Here is a 25,084-nt window from a genome sequence, read left to right as displayed (position 1 = left end):
TTAATATCTTAGGATGAAGTCCATCAGCATTCAGGGACCTGTTGGCCTTCAGATCTAACCATTTTCTTATTACTCTTCCCAATTGTTTGAAATTAGTCCCTTCCTTTTGTTATCAAGGTACAGTACACATCTACAGGAGTGAAAGCTGGCAAAGACTTAAGTGCAGAGTGTGCTGAAAAAAATTAAAATGTAACATTTGGCTATGAAACAAATAGCTGAGTTGCTATGGTAGACAACAAATTTGAATTTGACCAGTTTAAATTTTGCCCTAAGATACCAAAGTCTAATCGAACTTGAATTTTACTATTTTGACAACATCAAACCAATGAGACGATCCGATGTTTTGGAGTATAAAAAAATCGGGCATTTTGAACAGTTGGCCAGAGCAGCAAAGAGCACCAACAAACACAGACTGCCTGCAGAACCACTCTTTGAAAGGTACCTGCTCATATGAAATCTGTGTAGCAGAAGACCAAAGAAGAGACCCAGAAAAATCTAGAGGAAGATATAGAGGAGAATCGACACCACTGACTGGTTTTGAAATCTGAATTTTTTGTAAAACCTTACCAAGGGGGTTTTATCAGATCAGTATCATGCTGTAGAGTGGGAGATACATAAATAGTCAAGATAAAAAGGAAGATTACGGTGTAGATATAGTTGTTATTTGATTTTTTTTTTAGTTAAAGAACAAACTGTTATTTTTTTCTTTAAATAGTGGAATTTGGTACTCCTTTGTCATGCATACTTTTATAGATTACGAGGCAATGTGAGCTTTTCTGTGTGTCTGGCTTAAATTACCAAAAGGGTACCCAGCGTTGTAACACTTTCATCTGTTGATTTGCAAGTATTTCTACTGTTATTTGTGTCTCCCACACAGTGAAGACTGACAAACACTTATTTAATTCATATGCCACTTCTCTACTTTTCATTGCTAGCTCCTGAGACATACTTGATTCAAAGTCACTTGCAAATAAATCCGAAGTTTATTTATTTTTCTTAAAATGTGTAAAAATGACTAATTAGATTTTATTTCCAAGTAACTTTCTCTCTTACCTTGATTTTCCTTTATTCTTATAAAGATTCTTGAATTTTGAAAAAAATTCTATCCAATCCTTCACTTTTTCTGTCAACTTGATGGTATCTTTGACTTCCTTAGTCAGTCAAGGATGCTGCATCCTTCCCTTTGTGTGTCTCTCTTTCTCTTTGAAAGCATTATTGCTGAAATGTAAATGTTATGTTTCCAAAAAATCCACCACTGAATCTCAACTGACCTAATATTTAACCAACTGCTTCTTGAGATCCTGCATTGTTTTGGCCTCAACCTCTTTGGGGAGTAGTGAATTCCACAGGTTTACCACGTGGTGAAAAACTTCCTTCTCATCTTAGACCTAAATTTTTCTCTTATCCTTAAACCCTGGTTCTGTATGACTCCACCATCAAGAACACCCTGCCTGCATCTAACCTGTCTAGTCCTGTTAGCATTTTATAGGCATCTCGGAGATCACCCTCATTCTTTTAAACTTTAGGGAAAACAGTCCTAACTGAATCAATCTCGTGGCAATCCGGTCTTCCCAGGAATTTGGTAAATCTTGACTGCACTCCATTTAGATTGATTCCCTACAGTGTGGAGAAACAGGCCCTTGGGCTCAATAAGTCCACACCAACCCTCAGAAAGATAACCCACCACAGACCATTCCCCGACCCTACATTTACCCCTGATACCTTAACACTTTGGGCAATTTAGCATGACCAATTCACCTGACTTGCACATCTTTGGACAGTGGGAGGAAACTGGTGCACCGGGAGGAAACCCATGCAGACACGGAGAATGTCTGTATGGAGTGTGCACAGTCGCCCAAGGTGGGAATCGAACCCAGATCCCTGGTGCTGTGAAGCTGCAGTGCTAGCCACTGAGCTACCGTGCCACCCATTTATACCAAGAAAGCTCATATAAGGAGACCAAAACTGCACAAATGTACGAGATGGGGCCTCACCCATGTGCTGTATAATTGCAGCACGACATCCCAGTTCCTGTACTCAAATCCTCTCATTACGCAGACCATATAAATGCCTTCCTTAATGCCTGCTGCAATCGAATGCTTATTCTCAGCAACTGGTGATGAATTTCTACTTCATGAAACCATGATGACTGTGCTCGATTCACACTCACCATTTTCATTTACCAACTTCAGCAATTATCATAATACCGCTTCATTGTTATTCATGACTTATCTGGTCAATATGATCAGGCATGCAATAAGAAGCCATCGATTTAAAATCTTGACTAAGATAGGGAGGAGAGGAGTTAAAGCAACAAGCATGTCAATGCAAATCATCTCTAAGCCTATAACTCAAAGGTAACTTTGCCAACACTGCAAGTGCTGTTTCTAAAGCGGGATTTTTCTCTTGTGTGAGGTTGCAGAAGAACACAACCATTGCATTAGAGAAGAACTACCTGTACTTCACATTCCAGTGACAAGTGAAGAGGCGGATCACATACGTCTGCTGTTCTACCTTTATGCAACATTATTGCAATTATGAAAAGGTTTGGCTAGAGGCTTTTATCCACCAAATTAATGTTCTAACTACAAACCTTAAAATAACCTTTAGTATAAGATTCCATCGTGATGTTTCCAGGCCAATCCACATCCAACAATACTCTGTTCATATTTTAACAGCTGAGATAGATTGCACCACAGCAGCCAAAAACAATATATAACATGCAAGAAAATTAATTCACCCCATCTCTTATTAATGGATCATTTGTAGATCCAGATACACAATTTTGCAAAAGAATTCTTCCTTGGACCATACCCTATGAACCAAATAATGTCAAAAAATCATGGATTAGTTTTTGAGATGTATTATTCAAACACAGACTAACAGGCAAAAACAATAACCAGAACAGAAAAGGTAACTAATCAGCCATACTTTTGTAACAACTATGAAATGGTTATGCAAAATGTATTCAAATATAGACTAATTTACACTAAAATATTAATTGATAAATTCTTAAATGTACTTACACATCATATTCATATGGTAAGACAGATTCCACAGAGTCCAATCTGTTTACAAATACTTCAATGTTTGACTGAAAATAAAATAAATCCTTTTAAGTATTTGCATCTGAGTTAATCAACAATTCTACTGCTGTATTCAAATTACCATTTTGCTGAAATATCCAAGCTTCTCACCAACCAATACATAAGAGGGAAATAAAAAAGTATAAATTTGAGGTCATGCAGTCTATTTATTCAAAATATTACAATTCACACATTTATTGTTTACACAGACACAGATCATCTGCAAAATTTAATACAAAGAACATTTTTATTTGTAAAGCTTTTGATACACCAGGGCACAATACTATTACAGTTTCCCATTCTTTCATACGCATCAAGACTAAACAGTATACAAGAAAGTTCATCATTAAAACACGAACAGAAATAGACCATTATACTCAGAAATTATTCAGAGTCATTTTGCCTGAAGTGGGCAACCTTTCACCCTGAGTCTATGCCCTCTGGTCCTACATGGTCTCCAAAGAGATAACCTACCTGGTTACATCCCTTAAGATGTGCGTAGTTCTGGTAAGGTTCCTCTCCTCCTTCCAAACTCAAGTAGAGCTCCAACCTACTCAAACTCTCCTTGTCCAGGATCAACCTAATGAACTCAGACTACTTCCAAAGTCAGTATATCAATATTATGACCTCCAATGTCAAGCATTCTTATTGCATTGAGTAGCTTCATTTGGTACAGCTTATGGAATTGCTTTGGACATCCAAATATATCCAAACCTTACTCGGAAAACAATATTGCTACATACTTTTCTTACCACTTGCCGCAGCCTCACTGTTCAAGTGCAAATAATGAGGGTCATGGCCTTGACACTCTGAGTTGGAGAAGTTACAAAGAACACAATCAGTAAGGCTGCATGTTCAGTCCTTACTCTGTACTGATAGATAAAACCTCAGACTTAAGATTGTATGACGTAATAGAACAACGAACTGAACAAAGAGTATTATGCATATCAGCTTGTAGTCAATAAAGAAAATATGCTTTGAAATCTGAATACCAACAAAATCATTTTCTTAAGTGAGAGATTAAAGAATTTATGCTACAAAATGTGTTGAAACTGACCTAACAGTGAGATAAGGTAATTAAAGCAGCCAGAGAAATATTAGTTATGATAAATATTCCAGTTATAGGTCCATGACTTAATAGTTTCGATAAAAGTTTGAGAAAAGAATCAGTTTCCACTGACAGGAGGGTCCATAATCAAAGAACACAGGTTTAAGATAATTGGCAAAATAACTTCAGAGGGTTTTTGGACAAGATTATCTCAAATTCATAGGCTGAAAGCAAATTTAAAGCTACCCTTTGAAAGAGAATTGGATAAATCCTGGAAAATAGACAAATTAACAGGGCTATTGGAAACAGCAGGGAATGGACGAAGGTTGGCACACTGACTCAAATGGCTACCTTCCCTGCTCTATGAGAACACTAAAAATAGAAGTCAGAGCAGACCATTCAGCCATTCGATAAGACTGCAGCTGATTTGTTGCAATGTCATTTTCATGCACTCTGTATTGCTTGATGTTTTTAATATTACAAATCTATCGATCTCAGTCCAGAACATACTCAACTACTGAGCCTTTGGGATAGAGAATTCCAGAAACTAGTCACCAGGTGAGGAAATTCTTTATCTCACTCATAATTGTCCTGTCCCTTATTCTCTTATTTTTAAATAGTGTTCCGTGGCTCTCACGATCTTTCACAACTTCCCCATCAAAAAAAGGGAAATATCTTTTCTGATGAGCATTTAAAATTTCCTAATTTCAATTAGCTTAGACATTGATAACTGATGCCATTTAACACCATTTTATAATCATCTCATTCTAAGACGGGGAGGTATGGTGCAGTGGTAACGGCATGGAACCAGAAATCCATAATTCAGGCTAATTAATATTCTGTGGACATGAGTTCAAATCCCTCCACGGCAATGGTAAAACTTGAAAATTACTTAATATTGACTGATCTAAAAACCCATCTGGCTCACCAATGTAAAATCTACTATTTTGACCAACATATGATAAGTAACGGCAGCAACTCAACTATTGTATTCCCTGGACAATTAGGGACATTATGAAATTATGTCCATGCCCCCATGAGTGAATAGAAAATGTGTAAATTGAATCATTTTTGGACATAACAGCAAAGACATCAAAACTGGATCAAACTCCAACTTCCATCAAGTCACGTTCTGCACAAAGCACTGAACTGGAGCATTCTAGGTTAAAAACACTACCAAAAGAGAACGATTTCATGGCCAAAATGTAATCCCAGACTCAGTTCAGAAAACTTTGAAAAGTCGTGATATTAATATATTTAGACCCTAACCAAACTATTTTAATTAGGAATTTAGAAAGTTTTTGTCTCGAATAAAACTTGCTCTGAGTCACTTATTTGTTTAAATTCATTGTCAGAGTCATACAGCAGAGTGGAGAAAGTGAGGACTGCAGATGCTGGAGATCAGAGCTGAAAATGTGTTGCTGGAAAAGCGCAGCAGGTCAGGCAGCATCCAGGGAACAGGAGAATCGACGTTTCGGGCACAAGCCCTTCTTCAGGAAGGGCTTATGCCCGAAACGTCGATTCTCCTGTTCCCTGGATGCTGCCTGACCTGCTGCGCTTTTCCAGCAACACATTTTCAGCTCACACAGCAGAGTAACAGGCTCTTTTGTCCATCACTATCTCCCTGCGCTTGGTCCATTGCCTATGCCCTGGCATTTTGAGTACTGATCTGGATACCTCAAATGAGTATCTGCCTCAAAGTACTACCCTTTCAGACAGTACATCCTATAATTCTACCAGTCTCTGGGTGAAAACATTCTCTCAAATCATCTTTAAACCATTGCTCCTCACCCTAAACTTTTGCAATATGGTCTCAGACATGTCTGCCATGGGAAAATCTTTTTGTTTCCTCCCATAATTTTGCATACCTCAATTGAATACCCCCTCAGCATCTTTTGTTCCAAGAAAAACAAACCCAACCTACCCAAGCCCTCTTCATAATACATTTAATCCTTGGCAACATCCTGGTGAATCCCACAGTGTCGTGACCACAATTGCACACAAGTGCACCTGAGACCTAAACAATGTTTTATGAAGTTGCAACAAGACTTTCTTACTTCTACATATTCTACGTGCTGGGGGATGAAGGCAAGCATCCTGTGTGCCTTCTTCACCACTCGGTGCTAAATTCTTGCTAAGTCTGGGCTAAGAGCAGGTTCCAGGAAAAGTATGGCTTTGCAATAGCAAAAAAAAGCTTGGATATTCGATTCTTGAGCCATTGTACATGAATACATCAAAGAGGCGTCACTGCGCAACAGGTTAAATACACAACTCAGCTGTGTACTGAGTCATCAACAGCCTCTTATAAAAACAAAATACACTGATACTTGGAACCTGAAGGAACAGAAAAATACTGCAAATACTCAGGAAATTAAGCAGAAGCTATTTCTTTTTAATCATTCACAAGATGTGAATGTCATCAGCGGATGTGGGTTCAATACTGTAACAGGCAGTGGAACAACAATGGCAGGTATTTTTCGATATAATGCAGAAGGTGCAGGATCAGTTCATTCCAAAGAGGAAGAAAGATCCTTAGGGGAGGCGGACAAGGGAAGTTAAGGACTGTACAAAGATAAAAGAGTAGTAGTATAACATAGCAAAGATGAGTGGGAAGCTGGAGGACTGGGAAATTTTCAAAATTCAGTTATCCTCCGTTGCTCTTTAAAAGATGAAATGACAATTTGGTTAGCAGTAACAGGGTAGGTCAGAGTCAGCATAGATTTATGAAGGGGAAATCGAGCTTGATTAATCTTCTAGAAATTTTTGAGGATGTAACTATGAAGATGGACAAGGGAGAGCCGGGTAGTGTACCTGGACTTTCAGAAAGCCTTTGATAAGGTCCCACATAGGAGATTAGTGAGCAAAATTAGGGCACATGGTATTGGGGGCAAAACAATGACTTGGATTGAAAACTGGCTGGCTGACAGAAAGCAAAGAGTTGCGATAAACAGATCCCTTTCAGAATGGCAGGCGGTGATCAGTGGGGTACCACAGCTGTTTACAATATACATTAAATGATATAGATGAAGAAGATTGAAGCAACTGGGCTTGTATACACTTCAGTTTAGAAGGATGAGAGGGCTTCTGATTGAGAAATATAAGATTATTAAAAGGATTGGACACTCTAAAGGGAGGAAGCATGTTTCAGCTGATGGGTGAGTCCAGATCCAGAGGACACAGTTTAAAAATAAGGGATAAGCCATTTAGAACAGAGTTGAGGAGAAACTTCTTCATCCAGAGTGGTGGATATATGCCCCAGAAGCCAGTGGAGGCCACAAGTCTCTGGATACTTTCATTCTCCCGGGGAGAATGCGGGTAAGTGGAGTTGAAATGCCCATCAGCCATGATTGAATGGCGGAGTGGACTCGCTGGGCCGAATGGCCTTACTTCCGCTCCTATGTCTTATGGTCTTAAGAGATGGTTAGAGCTCTTAAAGATAGTGGAATCAAGAATTATGGGGAGAAGGCAGGAACAGGATACGGATTGTGGATGATCAGCTATGATCATAATGAATGGTGGTGCTGGCTTGAAAGGCCGAATAGCCTACTCCTGCACCTACTGTCTATTGACAAGCATTTATGGAGACAGAGTTTACACTAAGTCTGCATCCATTCCAGTTAAGCTTTCATTCTTGCTCAATAGATGCTCTCTGATCTGATGTATTTCCAACAAGACTCCACCTTCTCAACGGTATCACCTCCCCAAAGCATAGTGACCCTCAGACTAATATCAGAATCATCATCTCTCTCTCTCTCAAAGCAGTCTGTGTTTGTCTGGGACTATGGACGCTTCCATGCATTTCCAATTTGGTTTTTATACCCTTTATTGCTCACTAATTTAAAAAAGGACAAAGGATACTTGGAACAGAATTATTGAAATTTATTGGTTATTTAAGGAATCACGAAAATCATGAAATTAAGCTACAAGGAGTTGTCACAAGTGTGAAAATTTGTTTAACTACAAATTGCTCAATTTTACCTGATTGTTAAAAGGAACATGCAGAGGTCCCATTAAGAAAACTATTGCAATCAAATAGTTTTTAAATCAATAGCAATATATTGTTCTTGCTAACTTAACTCTACCTCTTTCTAAAACTCCAACACAGAGAAGCAGACACACAAACAACTATGATAGGTGAAGAGGCAAAACAAAAATAATTCAGCACTGATCTGGCACCAGTGTGGATGAGTTGTTTTGGCTTTCTTCAGACAGCTTGCTAATCAAATTATAAATACCCCAATCCTGTCTTTCATTCACTAACTGAGGATGCACCTTTTCAATACTTTTGAAGGCAGTTTTTTTCCCTTTTGATTAGAAAGGAATTTGCAGAGCCAACTGTTTAAAAGGGAAATAGTGAGTGAAAACACCCACTGGGAGATTGTGCTACTAATTAGCACAAAAGGTACAGAAAGAAAAAAGGTGCTCTCTCATTAGAGGCTGCAAGCTTCCTCTGCATTGTCTACATACAAGGCTCTGGCCACTTACCCAGGAACCACTCGAGTGGTTGTTGCTGTGCTGAGCTCTGAGCCCATAACAACTTCGTCTTATTGAAAAATATATTTTTTAAACAGGGTAAAAGAACAAGTCTGGAATTTACAGGATTGACCCTGACATCTGCTGTCAATAAAGTGAGACATTATCTTGAAAGAAACCATGGAACATCATGGAGTATCAAGTTACCAGGACTAGTAATTAAGTCCTCAGTGAATGGTGTACCAAAAATAACAATTTTCAGACTAATTAAAACCTCTGATCCAAGTTAAACTTTAAAATATAGTTAAGTTCATTATGAGTAAAATCATTTGAACTAACTTGTTGTTTTTCCCCAAACTATATATACATTGTCTGTTGTTATTTTCATTAATAATATTGATCATCACTGAAGTAGGTAGACAGAACACTAAGATACTCCATGGATGACAGTAAAATAACTGGGGTCACGACTAAGAGACAGTGAATCCCAGTAAATTTTTTACAACACATCCACGATGGAATTGTAACCAGGAAGGCCAGCAGAACTGGGAACTATATGGCCAAAATTATTTTAAAATCACAGCCAAGACTTAGCATGTACGAGTAATTCAAGATCACTCAAAAAATTGCAAAGAATCAGTGAACAGATGGCATGGCCCCTGGCTAGCAGGCTTAGACACACCCAGGAACAGGTCAACCAGGAGGTCCTCCCTCCAAACTGCTTATAAGCTTAGGTAAAAGAGGAAGCTTTTCTGGTGGTAATGAAACAAAAGGAGCTGGAATTCCAAAATAAAAAAATTTCAACAAGGTCACAAGATAAACATTTCCTCAGGCCTGTGACGCGACCCAAAGGAGTGTTTGATGATACACAGTGCAATATACACCAGAGTTTTTGGAAGGATCCCATTATGAGGTGTTGCCGCAGGAGATTCTCTAACCTGTACTAGGCAGCATTTTTGCATATTGCCAGTAAACACCCTCTGCCACAATATAGTGGTTCCACAATATGCGTTATTAGTACAGTTACTTAGTGTAATGTCAATACAGTTAGTTCATCTTGATTCCCGAGACATCAATTTCCCTCTCCTCGGATGTTGCTGGACTTGCTGTGCTTTTCCAGCATGACTCCAATGTTGACTCTAATCTCCAGCATCTGCAGTACTCGCTTTCGCCTCATTTTCTGATTAGTACAGGAAGTAGGTTTGGGGACAGTGGGCCTGTTGTTGCCTGAGAGATGTGGTCAATCATTGATGCCAAAAGCAACCCTGACAATGACATTTGCATGAAGTGTACCCAGCTTCAGGTGCTCACCAAATGGATTGGCTTGAGAAGCGGTTGGAGCCACTAAAGGAGCACACAAATGGAAGAGTATCACAGATAGAAGTTATTGAAATATGGTCACACCCAATGTCCAGGAAAATAGATGGAAGACCGCTTGACAGGGCAGGCAGTCGGTGCAGGAGTCCCCTGCAGCTGTCCCCAATCAACAAGAATTCTGTTTTGGATACTGATAAAGAGGGTGGCCCATCAGATGACAGCTGCAGGAGACAGAGCAGTGGCACCATGACTGGCCCTGCTGCAGAGGGGAGGGACAAAGCGTAGTAGAGCAATAGTGCTTGTAGATTTGATAGTCAGGGCAGAGATAAGCACTTCTGTAGCGATAAGAGATCTCCACGACGGTATGTTGCCTTTCTGGTGTCAGGGTCATAAATGCTTGAGCAGGTACATTAGACATTCTGAAATGGGAGAGTAAACAGACAGAAGTCGTTGTCTACATTAGCACAAATGATAAAGGTAGGAAGAGTGACAAGGTCTTGCAATGACAATTCAGGGAGTTGGAGCAAATTAGAAAGCAGAACCTCGAGAGTAGTAATCGCAGGGTGTCTCCTTGTGTCATATACTGAGTCTAGAAAGAGGCAGAATATAATTGAACACTACATCTCTATGACTTGGCTGAAGAGCTGGTGTAAGAGGGAGGGCTTCAGACATACATCATTGGGATGTCTTTCAGGGCAGATGGGACCTGTACAAGGATGATGAGTTGCACTGAAACTGCAGAGCACCAATATCATCGGAGGGAGATTCTTTTGTGCCACTCAGGAAAGTTTAAACTAGTGCGTCAGTGGGGTGGGAACCAGAGCAGCCAGTCAGTAAGCATAAAGATCAGGGAAGAATTTGAGTCTAAGGTAAATATAGTCAAAAGGAAGAGAAGTCAGGGAGAAGCTGCTGCGCTCGATGGAACTGGAGGTTGGGACTGTATTTGCTTCTGTGCAAGTAGTATAATAGCTAACATAGATGAACGTGGAACCTGGATTAAACACTTACAAGGATTTTGTTGTTGCTGTCTGTGAAACATGACTGAAATGAGGACAGGATTGGCAGCTTAACATTCTGGGTTATGGATTTTTTAAAATAAGACAAAGGTGGAAGCAAAAGAAGTGGGGAGGTTGCATTACTGGTTAGGGAGCATATTACAGCTGTGTTGAGGAAGGACATCCTGGAGAGATGTTGCAGCAAGACAATGCGTAGAACTCAAGAACAAGAAAGGTGCAATCACAATGCTGAGATTGTACTACAGACATCCTAGTGGAAGATACAGGAAAATTCTGAAAAGATGGGAAAGCATCAGGGTCGCTGTGGTGAGTGACTTCAATTCCCCTCATAAACTGGGATTCCCTTCGTGCCACGGGTTTGGATGGACAGCAATTTGTTAAGCGTGTCCAGGAAAGGTTTCTGAAACAAAATGCGGATAGTCCAATGAGGCAGGGGACAATACTGAATCAAGTATTGGGAAATGATCCCAGCCAGATGATCAATATTTCAGTGGGAAGCATTTTGGGAACAGTGATCATAATTCCATTAGTTTTCTGATGCTTAAGGACAACAGCAAACTTTGGATGAAGGTGTTAAATTGGGGAAGAATTGGGGCCATTCCTGATGGAGATGAGAATGCCTATAAGATTGTGCAGGTAGGGAAAGAACCAAGTTTTGGGTTGTGTAAGACAAAAGGCTCAGCTTTCATGACAGATCAGATAAGAACTTGCAGTAAACAATGAGGTGCTGGAGGCAAGGGTAGTAGTTTAACAAGTGAAAAAGCATTCATTAGGTAAAGCCATTTAACAAGACAAAGAAGCATTCAGTATGTAAAGTCAGTTAACAAGGTGAAAAGTATTCTTTATGTGAAGCCAGTTAACAAGGTTAAGAACATTCATTGTGTATCAGCAGATGGCTTAATCTTTACTATTTCCACTCACTGATTGTAGTAGTCACCCACATGTATGTTGCCTTTTCTGAATGCTCCTCCCTGTAAGTGACTATATAATTCATTAAGAAATTGCTGTTCGAGAGAAGACCGAGAACTCATGTCTCTGTGCACATGGGTGATCATTCTCTCTCCACCCAAGGCCCGGAATAAAGATGGAGGTGGTAAAACTAAATTGTGTCTGAGTGTTTTGTTTCAACTGATACGGACATAGGGAAATGGGACGATAAAGGGGCATATGCCTGAAACATTGATTTGCCTGCTCCTTGGATGCTGCCTGACCAGCTGTGCTTTTCCAGCAACCCACTCTTGACTTAAATTGGGAGGGTGGGGGTCAACTACAACCAAACTGGGCAAGAATTGGAAAATGTAGATTGGGAGCAAATCCAAACCTGACAGACAGGAGTCTCTCCAGTTGATCAGTGTAGTACAGGCAAGTTCCTGTGAAAATGAAGGATAGGAATGGCAGGATTCGGTAACTTTGAATGGCAGGGGAAATCATCTTAGTCAAAAAAAAGGAAGCATACCCAAGGCCGAGGCAACTAAAAACAGGTGAAGCCCTTGAAAACGTAGAGAAAAAGGAAGGAGCGGAGCTCAACTCAAAGTGGGTGCTAGGAGAGCTAAAAGGGGCTATGAAATGTTCTTGTACAGCGCGGTTAAGGATAATCCAAAGGCATTTTATACATATATTAGGAACAAGGAAGTAGCTAAAGATAGATTAGACCCACTCAAGCATGGAGGAGGAAGGCAGAAGTGGGTACTTCAGATGCTGGAGTTGAGAGTCAAGATTAGAGAGTGTTGCTGGAAAAGCACAGCAGGTCAGGCAGCATCCGAGGAGCAGGACAGTCAATGTTTCAGGCATAAGCCCTTGATCAGGATAAAGGAGGAAGGTTGTGTGGAGCGAGAGGAAATGAGTGAGATCCTTAATGAGTACATTACATCGATCACTAAAGAGAGGGATGCTCAAGTTAGGGATTTCCTACTGTATGAAAACCAGCCCTTCAGCCCAACAATTCTGCACCAATTGTCCGAACAGTAACCCACCCAGACCCATTCCCCTACTCTATATTTACCCTAACGCACCTAACACTATGGGCAATTTAGCATGACCAAATCACCTGATCAGCACATCTTTAGATTGTGGGAGGAAACCGGAGCACCCGGAGGAAACCCACGCAGACACAGAATGTGCAAACTCCACAGTCACCCAATGAGGAAATTGAACCCGGGTCCCTGGTGCTGTGAGGCAGCAGTGCCAACTGCTGAGCCACCAAGCTGCCCCAAGGTGTGTGAATACTCTCTGGCAAGTCAACATAATGGAGGATTGGAAGTATTGGGTGCCGTGAAATATCAGGGTCTGCCCCAGGGCTGGACAGGATTCTATCCCAGCATACTGTGGGAGGTAAGGGAGGAAACAACTGGAGTCTTAAATATCATTGCGTCTTCAGCCCCAGGAAAGGTTGATCCTTTGTTTGAGAAGGGAAACGGAGATAATCCAAGTAATTATAGACCAGTGAGCCTTATGTCAGTGGCAGGGAAGCTGCTGGGGAAGATACTGAGACACAGAATTTGGAAGGGAAGGAACTTGCTAGCTTTAGGCATGTTAGGCATGAGTGACAAGAATGGTTGGTCAACTTTGGGTGACAAGACTGATTGATGAGAGAAGGGCAGTGGATGCTGTCTATGTAGACTTAAGTAAGGCACTTGACAAGTAACCTTCATGGCAGACTTGTATAGAGACAAGGTGAGTCTCATGGTGAACTGGCAAGATGGATACCAAATTGACTTGGTAACATAGAAAGCAGCTGTGGAAGGGTGCTTTTCAGAAAGGAGATCAGTAAGTAGTGGTGTTCCGCAAGGAGCAGTGCTGGGACCTTTGTTGTTGTAATATCTATAAATGATATGGAGGGAAATGTAGGTGGTTTGATTAATAAATTTGTAAGGATGACACCAAAATTAGTGAAGTTGCAGATAGTAAGAAGGATTGTCAGAGCATACAAAAGCAAATAGATAGATTGCAGATTTGGGCAGAGGAATGTCAGATCGAATTTAATCCAGACAAATGCAAGGTGATACCCTTTGAAAGATCAAATTCGGATGCAAATTATACAATAAAGGCAGAACCTTTAGGAGCATTGACAGAGGGATATGGGTGCACTGGTCCACAGATCCCTCAGTGACAACACAGGTGGATATGGTGGCCAAGGCAGCAGACAGCACTTTTGCCTTCATTGGCCAGAGCATTGAATATAAAGCTGGGAAGTTATGTTCCAGCTGGACAAAAAACTTTAATTAGGCCACACGTGAAATATTGCATGCAGTCCTGGTCGCCATACGACTAAAAGGGCGTGGATGCTTTGGAGAGGGTGTAGAGAAGATTTACCAGGATGTTGCCTGATCTAGAAGGTTTTAGTTATGAGGAGAGGTTGGATAAACTCTTTTCACTGGAAAGACAGAGGCTGAGGGGAGACCCGAGAGAGGTCTACATTATTAAGATAGGCACAGATAGTGTGGACAGTCAGAGGCTCTATCCCAGGGTGGAAAGGTCAACTACGAGACAGCACAAGTTCAAAGGTGAAAGAGGTAAAAGTTTAAAGAAGTGTAGGAAAAATTTTTCAAAGAGGGTAGTGTGTGTGTCTGGAATACTCTGCCCGTGGAAGTGGTGGCAGTACAGGCACATTTGGAATATTGAAGGTATATCTTGATAGACGTGTACGGAAGGCAAAGGGAGGAATACAAACCGCAAATAAGTATTAAGAAGCAAATCTAAAAGGATGAAAATTTGCACAGGCTTGGTGCGGCAAAGGACCTGTTCTTGCACTGTACTGAATTGTACTATATTGTATTAATTTTCCAATTCCAATTGATTTTAATCGAAGACATTAAGAGACTAAAATGCATTTTAAAAAAAGAAACATGGACCCAAGATGATTGAAGGATCACTGGACCACACAGAGGCAAGTTCAGGAAATCAATGTGGAATGAAAAAAAAAATGAATGTTTTATTGAAAGATATCAAACCTAATCAGAGTCAGGTATCAAGAAATTCTCATCTCCTGTTTTAATTTACATTTCTCTAATCAGGTGCACATATTGGACATGAAAGGCTTTCTACAATTCTCTAGCTCAGAAAGGGAATATAACCAGACTCAAGAATGCATAAATTAACTTTTTCAGTAGCTGCTTGGCTGAACAAAAGAAAGTAAATGGATTGGTAACAAAAAAATGACTGGGCGTCTCTCCCACTGCCTCTCTTCCATCCCTTCCCATCTGACCACCTTGATTCAACCCCTTCCTGTCCGTCTACTTCTTCACTACCCCCACCCAGTCTCCTTCCCCATTGGTAATTCTGAAGTAAAAGCAGAATGCGAGAAATGGTGTATCGCTCAAAACAAAAAGACATTGTGTCCAAGGTTCCTGTCTTACATTCATTAGGGTAATTTGCGAAACACACCAAGAAAGATGAAGTTTTTGCAAAGTTTCCTGATAAATGCAAGACAAACCTTTGACAAAATGTCTTTTTCTCAGCTATACTCACGTTCTGTACTATCAAATGCTAGAAACACTTAGTGGGTTGAACATTCACAATTGGAGATAAATAGAAACAAGTTAAATATGACTATCTTCAGATGACTAGAGTTTCTCTCTCCAAAGATGCCATCGTACTTGTTGAGTTCTTTTCAGCCATGCTGTTCACATTGCCATGTTTAGGGTGTAGGTTTGCTCGCTGAGCTGTAGGTTTGATATCCAGACGTTTTACTACCTGGCTAGGTAACATCAGTGGCGACCTCCAAGTGAAGCAAAGCTGTCGTCTCCTGCTTTCTATTTATATCTTTCTCCTGGATGGGATTCCTGGGGTTTGTGGTGATGTCATTTCCTGTCGTTTTCTGAGGGGTTGATAGATGGTATGTAGATCTATATGTTTGTTTATGGCGCTGTGGTTGGAGTGCCAGGCCTCTAGGAATTCTCTGGCATGTCTTTGCTTAGCCTGTCCCAGGACGGGGTCTTACATGCAGTGTGCTTTTTGAAAGGGGAGCAGACCTCACAGAAAACTCCGAGCCACAGAGGAAATCAATTAACCAAATAATCAATTATCCCACCAAAATAGTGCCTGCCCATTTCATTCAGATAATTGAGGTTCCTCTGTACATGGAAACAGAGATCTCTGTTCCTCTACACGACCAAGAATCTTACCAAGTTAAAAATCACATAACACCAGGTTATAGTTCAACAGGTTTAATTGGAAGCATACTTGCTTTCGGAGCAACGCTCCTTCATCAGGTGATTGTGTCCTGGTGTTGTGTGATTTTTAAGGAGAAAGTGAGGACTGCAGATACTGGAGATCAGAGCTGAAAATGTGTTGCTGGAAAAGCACAGGTCTGGCAGCATCCAAGGAACAGGAGAATCGACATTTCGGTCATAAGCCCTTCTTCAGGAATGAGGAAAGTGTGCCCAGCAAGCTAAGATAAAAGGTAGGGAGGAGGGACTTGGGGGAGGGGTGTTGGAAATGCGACAGGTGGAAGGAGGTCAAGGTGAGGGTGATAGGCCAGAGTGGGGGCGGAGAGGTCAGGAAGAAGATTGCAGGTTAGGAAGGCAGTGCTGAGTTCGAGGGATTTGACTGAGACAAGGTTGGCGGAGGGGAAATGAGGAAACTGGAGAAATCAGAGTTCATCCCTTGTGGTTGGAGGGTTCCTAAGTGGAAGATGAGGCACTCTTCTTCCTTTCCTGCCGTACCAACCAGTACCCTTGCACTGACACCCTCCTTCGACTGACTGAACTGGTGCTCACCCTGAACAACTTCTCTTTCCAATCCTCCCACTTCCTCCAAACCAAAAAAAAGAGTAGCCATGGGCACCCGCATGGGCCCCAGCTATGCCTGCCTCTTCGTAGGATATATGGAACAGTCCATCTTCCGCAGCTACACTGGCACCACCCCCCACCTTTTCCTCCGCTACATCGATGACTGTATCGGCGCTGCCTCGTGCTCCCACGAGGAAGTTAAACAGTTCATCCACTTTACCAACACCTTCCACCCTGACCTCAAATTCACCTGGACCATCTCAGACTCCTCCCTCCCCTTCCTAGACCTTTCCATTTCTATCTCGGGCGACGGACATTTATTATAAACCGACTGACTCCCACAGCTACCTAGACTACACCTCCTCCCACCCTGCCCCCTGTAAAAACGCCATCCCATATTCCCAATTCCTTAGTCTCCGCTGCATCTGTTCCCAGGAGGACCAGTTCCAAATCCGTACAACCCAGATCGCCTCCTTCTTCAAGGACCACAATTCCCCCCCAGACGTGGTCCACCGCATCTCTTCCACTTCCCACTCCTCCGCCCTTGAGCCCCGCCCCTCCAAACGCCACCAGGACAGAACCCCACTGGTCCTCACCTACCACCCCACCAACCTCCATGTACAGCGGATCATCCGCCGTCATTTCTGCCACCTCCAAACGGACCCCACCAGGGATATATTTCCCTCCCCTCCCCGATCAGCGTTCCGAAAAGACCACTCCCTCCGTGACTCCCTTGTCAAGTCCACACCCCCCACCAACTCAACCGCCACTCCCGGCACCTTCCCCTGCAACCGCAAGAAATGCAAAACTTGCGCCCACACCTCCCCCCTTACTTCCCTCCAAGGCCCCATATCCGCCACAAATTCACCTGCACCTCCACACACATCTATTGCATCCGCTGCACCTGATGTGGCCTCCTCTATATTGGGGAGACAGGCCGCCTACTTACGGAACGTTTCAGAGAACACCTCTGGGACACCCGGACCAACCAACCCAACCACCCCGTGGCTCAACACTTCAACCCCCCCTCCCATTCCACCAAGGACATGCAGTCCTTGGACTCATCCATCGCCAGACCATAGCAACATGACGGTTGGAGGAAGAGCGCCTCATCTTCTGCCTAGGGACCCTCCAACCACAAGGGATGAACTCGGATTTCTCCAGTTTCCTCATTTCCCCTCCCCCCACCTTGTCTCAGTCAAATCCCTCGAACTCAGCACAGCCTTCCTAACCTGCAATCTTCTTCCTGACCTCTCCGCTCCCACCCCCACTCCGACCTATCACCCGCACCTTGACCTCCTTCCACTGCCCCTCCACCAAGTCCCTCTTCCCTACCTTTTATCTTAGCCCGCTGGGCACACTTTCCTCATTCCTGAAGGGCTTATGCAGGAAACGTCGATTCTCCTGTTCCTTGGATGCTGCCTGACCTGCTGCGCTTTTCCAGCAACACATTTTCAGCTGGTGTGATTTTTAGCTTTGTACGCCCCAGTCCAACACCAGCATCTCCAAATCAAGAATCTTACCATTAGCCCAGTACTTTTTATTCCTGTCGCCCTTTCCAAAGGGAATCACCTCACACTTTTCCACATTAAATTCCATTGGCCACCTTTTCGCCCAGCTCTGCAGCTTATCTATGTCCCTCTGCAACTTGCAACATCCTTCAACACTATCCACAACTCCACTGACCTTAATGTCATCCGCAAATTTACTAACCCATCCTTCTATGTCCTCATCCAGGTCATTCATAAAAATGATAAACAGTACATAACTAGCAGCTGAACTCCAGGATGAACATTTCCCATCAACCACCACCCTGTCTTCTTTCAGCTAGACAATTGCTGATCCAAACCGCTAAATCACCCTCAATCCCATGCCTGTTTTTTGTGCAGTAGCCCACTGTGGGGAACCTTATCAAACACCTTACTAAACCCATATACACCACATCGACCGCTTTACCCTCATCCAACTGTTTGGTCACCTTCTCAATGAACTCAAAAGGTTTGTGAGGTACGACCGACTCTTCACAAAACCATGTTGACTATCCCTAATCAACTCATTCCTCTCTAGATGATTATAAATTCTCTCTAGTAACTCTTTCCAACATTTTATCCACAATTGAAATAACGCTCATCGGTCTTCAATTACCGGGGTTGTCTGTACTTCCCTTGTTCAAGAAGGGAACAACATTTGCCATCCTCCAGTCTTCTGGCACTATTTCTGTAGACAATAACAACATAAAGATCAAAGCCAAAAACTCTGCAATCTCCTCACTGGCTCCCCAGAGAATCCTAGGATAAATCCCATCTGGTCCAGGGAACTTATCTATTTTCACACTTTCCAGAATTGCTAACACCTAATGGACCTCAATCCTGTCTAGTCCAGTAGCCTGTATCTCAGTACTGTCCTCAACAACAGTGTTCACACTGGGGAAAAAAAAACGACGAAAAATACTTAGTTAGCCGTTCCCCTATCTCCTCAGACTCCACGGACAACTTTCCACTACTATCCTTGATTAGCCCTAATTTTTGTGGTCATTTTTTAAATTCACGATATACCTATAGAAAGCTTTAGGGTTTTCCTCGATCCTATCTGCAATGACTTGTCAGGTCCCATACTCACTCTTCTTAGCTCTCTCTTTTGGTCTTTCCTGGCCTCATCCTAACATAAGCTGCCTCCTTCTTCCTCTTGACAAGAGATTCAACTTCCTTAGTAAACCACGGCTTCCTTACTAGACTAACTCCTCCCTGCCCGATAGGTACATAATTATCAAGGACACAGCAGCTGGTCTGTGAATAAATTCCACATTTCAATTGTGTCCATCCCTGCAGTTTCCTTCCCCATCCTAAATCTTGCCTAATCGCATTGTAATTGCCTTTCCCTCAGCAATAGTTCTTGCCCTGCAGTATATACCTATCCCTTTCCATTGCTAAAGTAAACATAACCAAATTGTGGTCACTATCATCAAAGTACTGACCTACCCCCATATCTAACATGGTCAGGTTAATTAACCAGTTCAAATCCAATGTGGCCTCACTCTTGTCTACATACGGTGTCAGGAAACCCTCCTGCACACATTGGACAAAAACTGACCCATCTAAAGTACTTGAACTAGAGTATTCCCAGTCAATACTTGCAAAGTTAAAGCCCCCACAATAACTACCCTATTAATCTCACTCCTATCTAGAATTATCTTTGCTATCCTTTCCTCTACATCTCTGAAAACTATTCGGAGGTCGACAGAAAAATCCCAATAGAGTGATCTCTCCTTTCCTGTTTCACACCTCAGCCCATACTACCTCAGTAGGTGAGTCCTCAAAGTCCTTTCTGCCACCCTTATACTGTACTTAACTAAATGCCACACTTCCCCCTCTTTTACCATCTTTTCCATTGTTACTGAAACTCCTAAATCCCGGAACCCATAACAACCAATCCTGTCCCTGTTCTATCTATGTCTCCGAAATGGCCACATGCAAGTCCCAGATACCAACCCACGCAGCAAGTTCACCCACTTTATTCTGGATACTCCTGGTGTTGAAGTAGACATACTTCAAACCACCTTCCTGCTGGCAAACTCTTGCGATCTTGAAACCTCATTCCTGACCTCACTACTCGCAACCTCCTGGACACTGGAGCTACAATTTAGGTTCCCATCCCGCAGCTGAATTAGTTTAAACCCTCCCAAAGAACATTATCAAACCTCACCGAGCCTTACTGAATGGTGGATTAGGCTTGAAAGAAAGATAATATAAAAAGCGAAGTGAAGATGTCATTATCTTACTAGATCATGAGACGCACACAACTGGTGTTAGTTCAACCTCAAGGGCATCACATTCAGACGAGGGCAAAGGTTGAAACAGAAATAGTAACTTTCATTGTAACCTCAGGCAGTGCAGAAATGGTACCAATGCTGTTGGTGTCACTCTGCATCACAAACCAGCCATTCAGCCAACTGAGCTAACAGACCAGAAATAGACCATTGAGCAAAATCATGACTGGTCTGATAATCCTCAACTCCATTTTGCTGTTTTTGCCCCATAACACTCGATTCCCAAAATCTCAGCTATACTCAAGTTCTGTAATCGACACACTTAGCTATTTAAGCACTCATTACTCCAGACAAATAGGAACAAGTTAAATAGGAAATAGCTTTATTCAGACAACTAGTTTCTGTCTCTACAGATGCAGCCAGACTTGCTGAGTTATCGTTTATCCTAGCCTTGAATATACCTTATGGCCCGTACTCTGCAGTAAAGAATTCTACAGATTCACTGACTTTTGAAAGAAGAAATTCTTGTCATCTGTCTTAAATGTGAGATTCTTGGAGATTTTGTCCTCTGGTACTAAAGTCTTCCACAAGAGAAAATAACCATTCTGCATTTATCCCTGTCAAGTCCCCAAGAAATCTTGTGTATTTCAACAAGGCTGCCTCCCATCTTTCGAGATTCCAAGTAGTACAGGCCCAACTTACTCAATTCGTCAAATGCAACTCCTCCACATCTTGTATTAACTGAGTGAACTTTCTCTGGACTGCCTCCAATGCCAGAATATGTTTCCTTCAATAAGAGGATCAAAACTGTTCACAGTATTCCAAATGAGTTCTGTCTGGTGCCTTGTATAGTTTCAGCATTTATTTTCTATGCCCTTCACCTTTCCTATTGCCCAGTGAATTTGGATAAGAACTCTCGAATCCACATGTCTGCAATCTTTCTCCATTTAAACAATATTCAGCACCTGTATCCTTCCTGTCAAAGTACATAACCTCATTTTCTCACATATATTCCATCCGCTAGGATTCCACCCACTCACTTGACCGACTTATATCCCTCTGCAAACGATCTATCATACCTGCCTTCCCACCTATTTTTGGGTCATCCACAAACGTGGCTACAGTATAATCAGTTTCCTCTTCCAGGAAAGAGATTACAAATGACTGGGCATAGCACTGATCTCTGTGGCACTCTGCTTGTCACAGGTTTTCATCACAAAAACAACCCTTCCATCTCAACTCTGCCTTCTATTAGCCAATCCTGTATCCATACTAAAATACCACCTCGAAGGAGGCGGGTTATGATTTTACTTCGGCTATTTTGTGCACCTTACCAAATGCCTTCTAAAAATCCAAATGTATTACTTACACTGTCTCCCCTTACCTACCATGCTCACACATAGCCAGAGATATACGGCAGGAAACAAACCCTTCAGTCCAACCAGTCCATACTGAACATAATCTCAAACTAAACTCATCCCACCTGCCTACTCCTGGCCCATATTACTACAAACCCTTCCTCTTCATATATCTAACCAAATGTCTTTTAAACATTGTTAAAAATCACAATACCAGGTTATAGTCCAATAGATTTAAATTGGAAGCACACTAGCTTTTGGAGCGACGCTCCTTCATCAGGTGAAAGCGGAGGGCTCAATCCTAACAAAATTTATAGCAAAACATTGTAATTGTACCCATATCCACCACTTCAAGAAGTTCATTCCACATGAACCACCCTTTATGTAAAAATATTTGCCCATGTCTTTCTTAAATTACTCTTCTCACCTTAAAAGTGTGCCTCCGGTCTTGAAATTCCCCATCCTCGGGGGAAGACAATTACCAGTAACTGTATCTATACCCCTCATTACATTATGAACTTCTATAACAACATCTCAACTTCCAACACTCCAGTCATCCTCTCAGAATTCTTGTAAAACTTTCAGGCATGATTTCCCTTCCTGGAGCCATGCTGACTCTGCTTGATCATATCGTATATTTATAAGTGATCTGTTACATCTTTTAGAATAAACATACTTTTTCCCAAGAAGAGATGTTATAGTAAACCTGCTTATAGTCACCTTTTTTGATGCCATTCCTTTTTATGTTTATTCAGTTCCTACTTTGTAGATTTGTGCACACATTTCCATCTCCTACAATGGCTACTCTTCTTTCTCCTACACTGCTACCCTGTGATGTCACCCAAGGATCTTCTGACTTAGTACAAGATTCTCCCAGTTTAGGTCTCAAAGTTATTCACTCATGAAATTTTATTTCCTCTATTTTTAATCACAATTCCTTCAAGACCTTGTTGAGGAGTATAAAATCGTGACGAGCATAGATAGTGAACGACAACAGTCTTTTCCCTCAGGTGTTGGAGTTCTAAGCTCAAGGGCATATTTAAAAGGACATGAGGGCTAACTTTCTCTTACAGAGAATAGATTGAGTGGAATGGACTGCCAGAGAGGATGCAGACACAGTCACTATGTTCAAAGTACATTTGGATAAGTACATGAACACAAAAGGTCTGGTGCGTTATGGGCCAAGCGCAGACAAGTAGGACTGGTTTATGGTTTAAACTGGATATAGACTAGTTGGACCTAAGGCTCTGCTTCCATGCTGAGAGACTCTGGGACTCTATAATCGTGGCCAGATTGAGGTTGTTGGATCTTTATTTCCAACATCCATGTTTGGTTATCTTTCTCCAAATGGACTCACCAACGTTTCTGACTCTTAAACTTCTGCTCCAGAGCTAACTTGCTGCTTTATCTTGCTGTCCACCCAGAGACTTCTGAGCACAAAACCACCCTGTCCCCATCCACAAACATGATCACCAGCTACTCTTCACACAAAAGTAACAGAACATCTTTTCTCTCTCTTTCCCGCTTCTCTCGCCCCCACCCATCCACACTCTTACAGAGATAAGACCATCCACAGCCCCTCCTCACACAAAAACGGGAGAGAACACCTCTCCCCTTCCTCCTTCACTCCGCTCTTGCTCTCCCCCTCCCAGACAGACAGGACCATCCCCAATCCCACTCCCACCAGCCAGAAGCTGAAGTCCAGGTCGCCGCCTGTTTGTTGCTCCAAGCAATAAATCAGGATAGCTCCGGCTCTGCAGTTTCACCGTCAGCTACTGGGGAGAAGGGAACAAGGCCTCCTCTCCCTCTCTCTCTCTGCCGCTGCCTCCGATTAGGGAGTGCGGGAAATAATGGCCCGGTGCAGCCCCAAGCCCAGGCCTCCGGCCCTTCAGCTCCAACCCCGGCCCCAAACCTTCAACTCCAGCCCCCAGCTCTGGCCGGGCCTCCGGATCAGCCCCAGGAGGCGGCGGCGGCGGTCCCCGGCCCCCGGCCCCGAGCCCCGAGCCCCCGGCCCCGGCCCCGCTTACCTTACACGTCTCGGTCTCCTCCCCTTTCTGACAGAAGCTAACAGGCGCTAGTCCTGGAAGGTAGAAGGCGGATGAAGGCGCTAGTTGCAGCAGGATAGCGGTGAGGAACAGGAGCGGGGCCGGCTGCCGGAGCCGGAGACTGGGCCAGCCTCGGCCTGGGCCTGGGCCTTTCTGAGCAGCCGGAGTCGCCATTGAGTGGGAGTGGGGCTGAGAGCGCGGGGCCTTGTGGGTGTGGGTGCGGCACGGCACGACGACCCGCCTCCCTTGGCAACGAGCGCCATGGCAACAGGGTTCCCTAGTAACCGGGGGCCATGGCAACAGGCTCCCAGGTAATTGAGCTCAATGGCAACAGAACGCCTTAGTAACAAGTCCCTAGCAACAAGGTTTCCGGGCAACCAGGATCTCTGAAAACGGAATTTCCTGACAGCTGGATGCCCAAGGAAACTGGTCTCATGGCAACTGGCCTCCCAAGCAACCACAATACATGGTAACTACGCTCCATGGCAACAAGGTTGCCAAGCAACCATGGCAATCGACCTCCATAGCAACAGAGTTACTTCAACCAGTCTCCCTAGCAACTGAACTTTCTGGTAACAATGATTCGGAGACAATTTGACAACCACCTGATGAAGGAGCGTCGCTCCGAAAGCTAGTGCTTACAATTAAACCTGTTGGACTATAACCTGGTGTTGTGTGATTTTTAACTTCTGGTAACAAGTTCTCTAGAGAGCTGGGTTTCCTAGCAAACTGGTCACATGGTAACCAAACTCACGGGCAACTGAGTTCTTTAGCAACTTGTGCCCTAGTAACCAGGTTAAGCACCTTGGCAACAAAGCTTTTCATCAACATGGTTCACTGGTTACCAAGCTCCCTGTCAACTGAGGTGCCTTACAATTAAGGTTCCTGGCAACTGACTTATGGCCATTGGTTTCCATGGCACCCAGTTTCTGTCAGCCCACTTTCCTCATTCCTGAAGAAGGGCTCATGCCCGAAACGTCGATTCTCCTGTTCCCTGGATGCTGCCTGACCTGCTGCGCTTTTCCAGCAACACATTTTCAGCTCTGATTTCCAGCATCTGCAGTCCTCACTTTCTACCCGGTTTCTGTGACAAGTCGATTTCTCAGCAACAGCTGAGAGCGCAAGGCTTGTGGGTTTACGACCAATGAACAGTACAGCACAGGAACAAGCCCTTCAGCATACCATGCCTGTGCCAACACCTAAAGCCTTTCTAAACTAAAAACCTTTTGCCTCTACACAGTCAATA

The 25,084-nt window shown here is 42.9% G+C and overlaps 1 protein-coding gene across 1 annotated transcript in view; it reads right to left on the bottom strand.

Moving 5' to 3' along the window:
- Positions 1-24,027, bottom strand: part of LOC122557447 (transmembrane 9 superfamily member 2-like) — a 127,607-nt gene extending 103,580 nt beyond the window's left edge. Inside the window, exons 1-2 of the mRNA XM_043705203.2 lie at positions 23,821-24,027; positions 3,027-3,094 (exon numbers count right to left, since the gene is read on the bottom strand). Of these exons, the coding sequence (XP_043561138.2) occupies positions 3,027-3,094; positions 23,821-24,012 (260 nt within the window). The 5' untranslated portion in view covers positions 24,013-24,027. The remainder of the gene's footprint in view (positions 1-3,026; positions 3,095-23,820) is intronic.
- Between the last annotated feature and the right edge of the window lie 1,057 nt (positions 24,028-25,084).

The sequence above is a fragment of the Chiloscyllium plagiosum genome, unplaced genomic scaffold, assembly GCF_037043375.1.
Source record: "Chiloscyllium plagiosum isolate Xiang-an unplaced genomic scaffold, Cpla_swu_hap1 HiC_scaffold_11, whole genome shotgun sequence".
Taxonomy (NCBI): Eukaryota; Metazoa; Chordata; class Chondrichthyes; order Orectolobiformes; family Hemiscylliidae; genus Chiloscyllium; species Chiloscyllium plagiosum.
The sequence above is the reverse complement of the archived record's forward strand: the minus strand, read 5'-3'. Positions and strand labels throughout refer to the sequence as shown.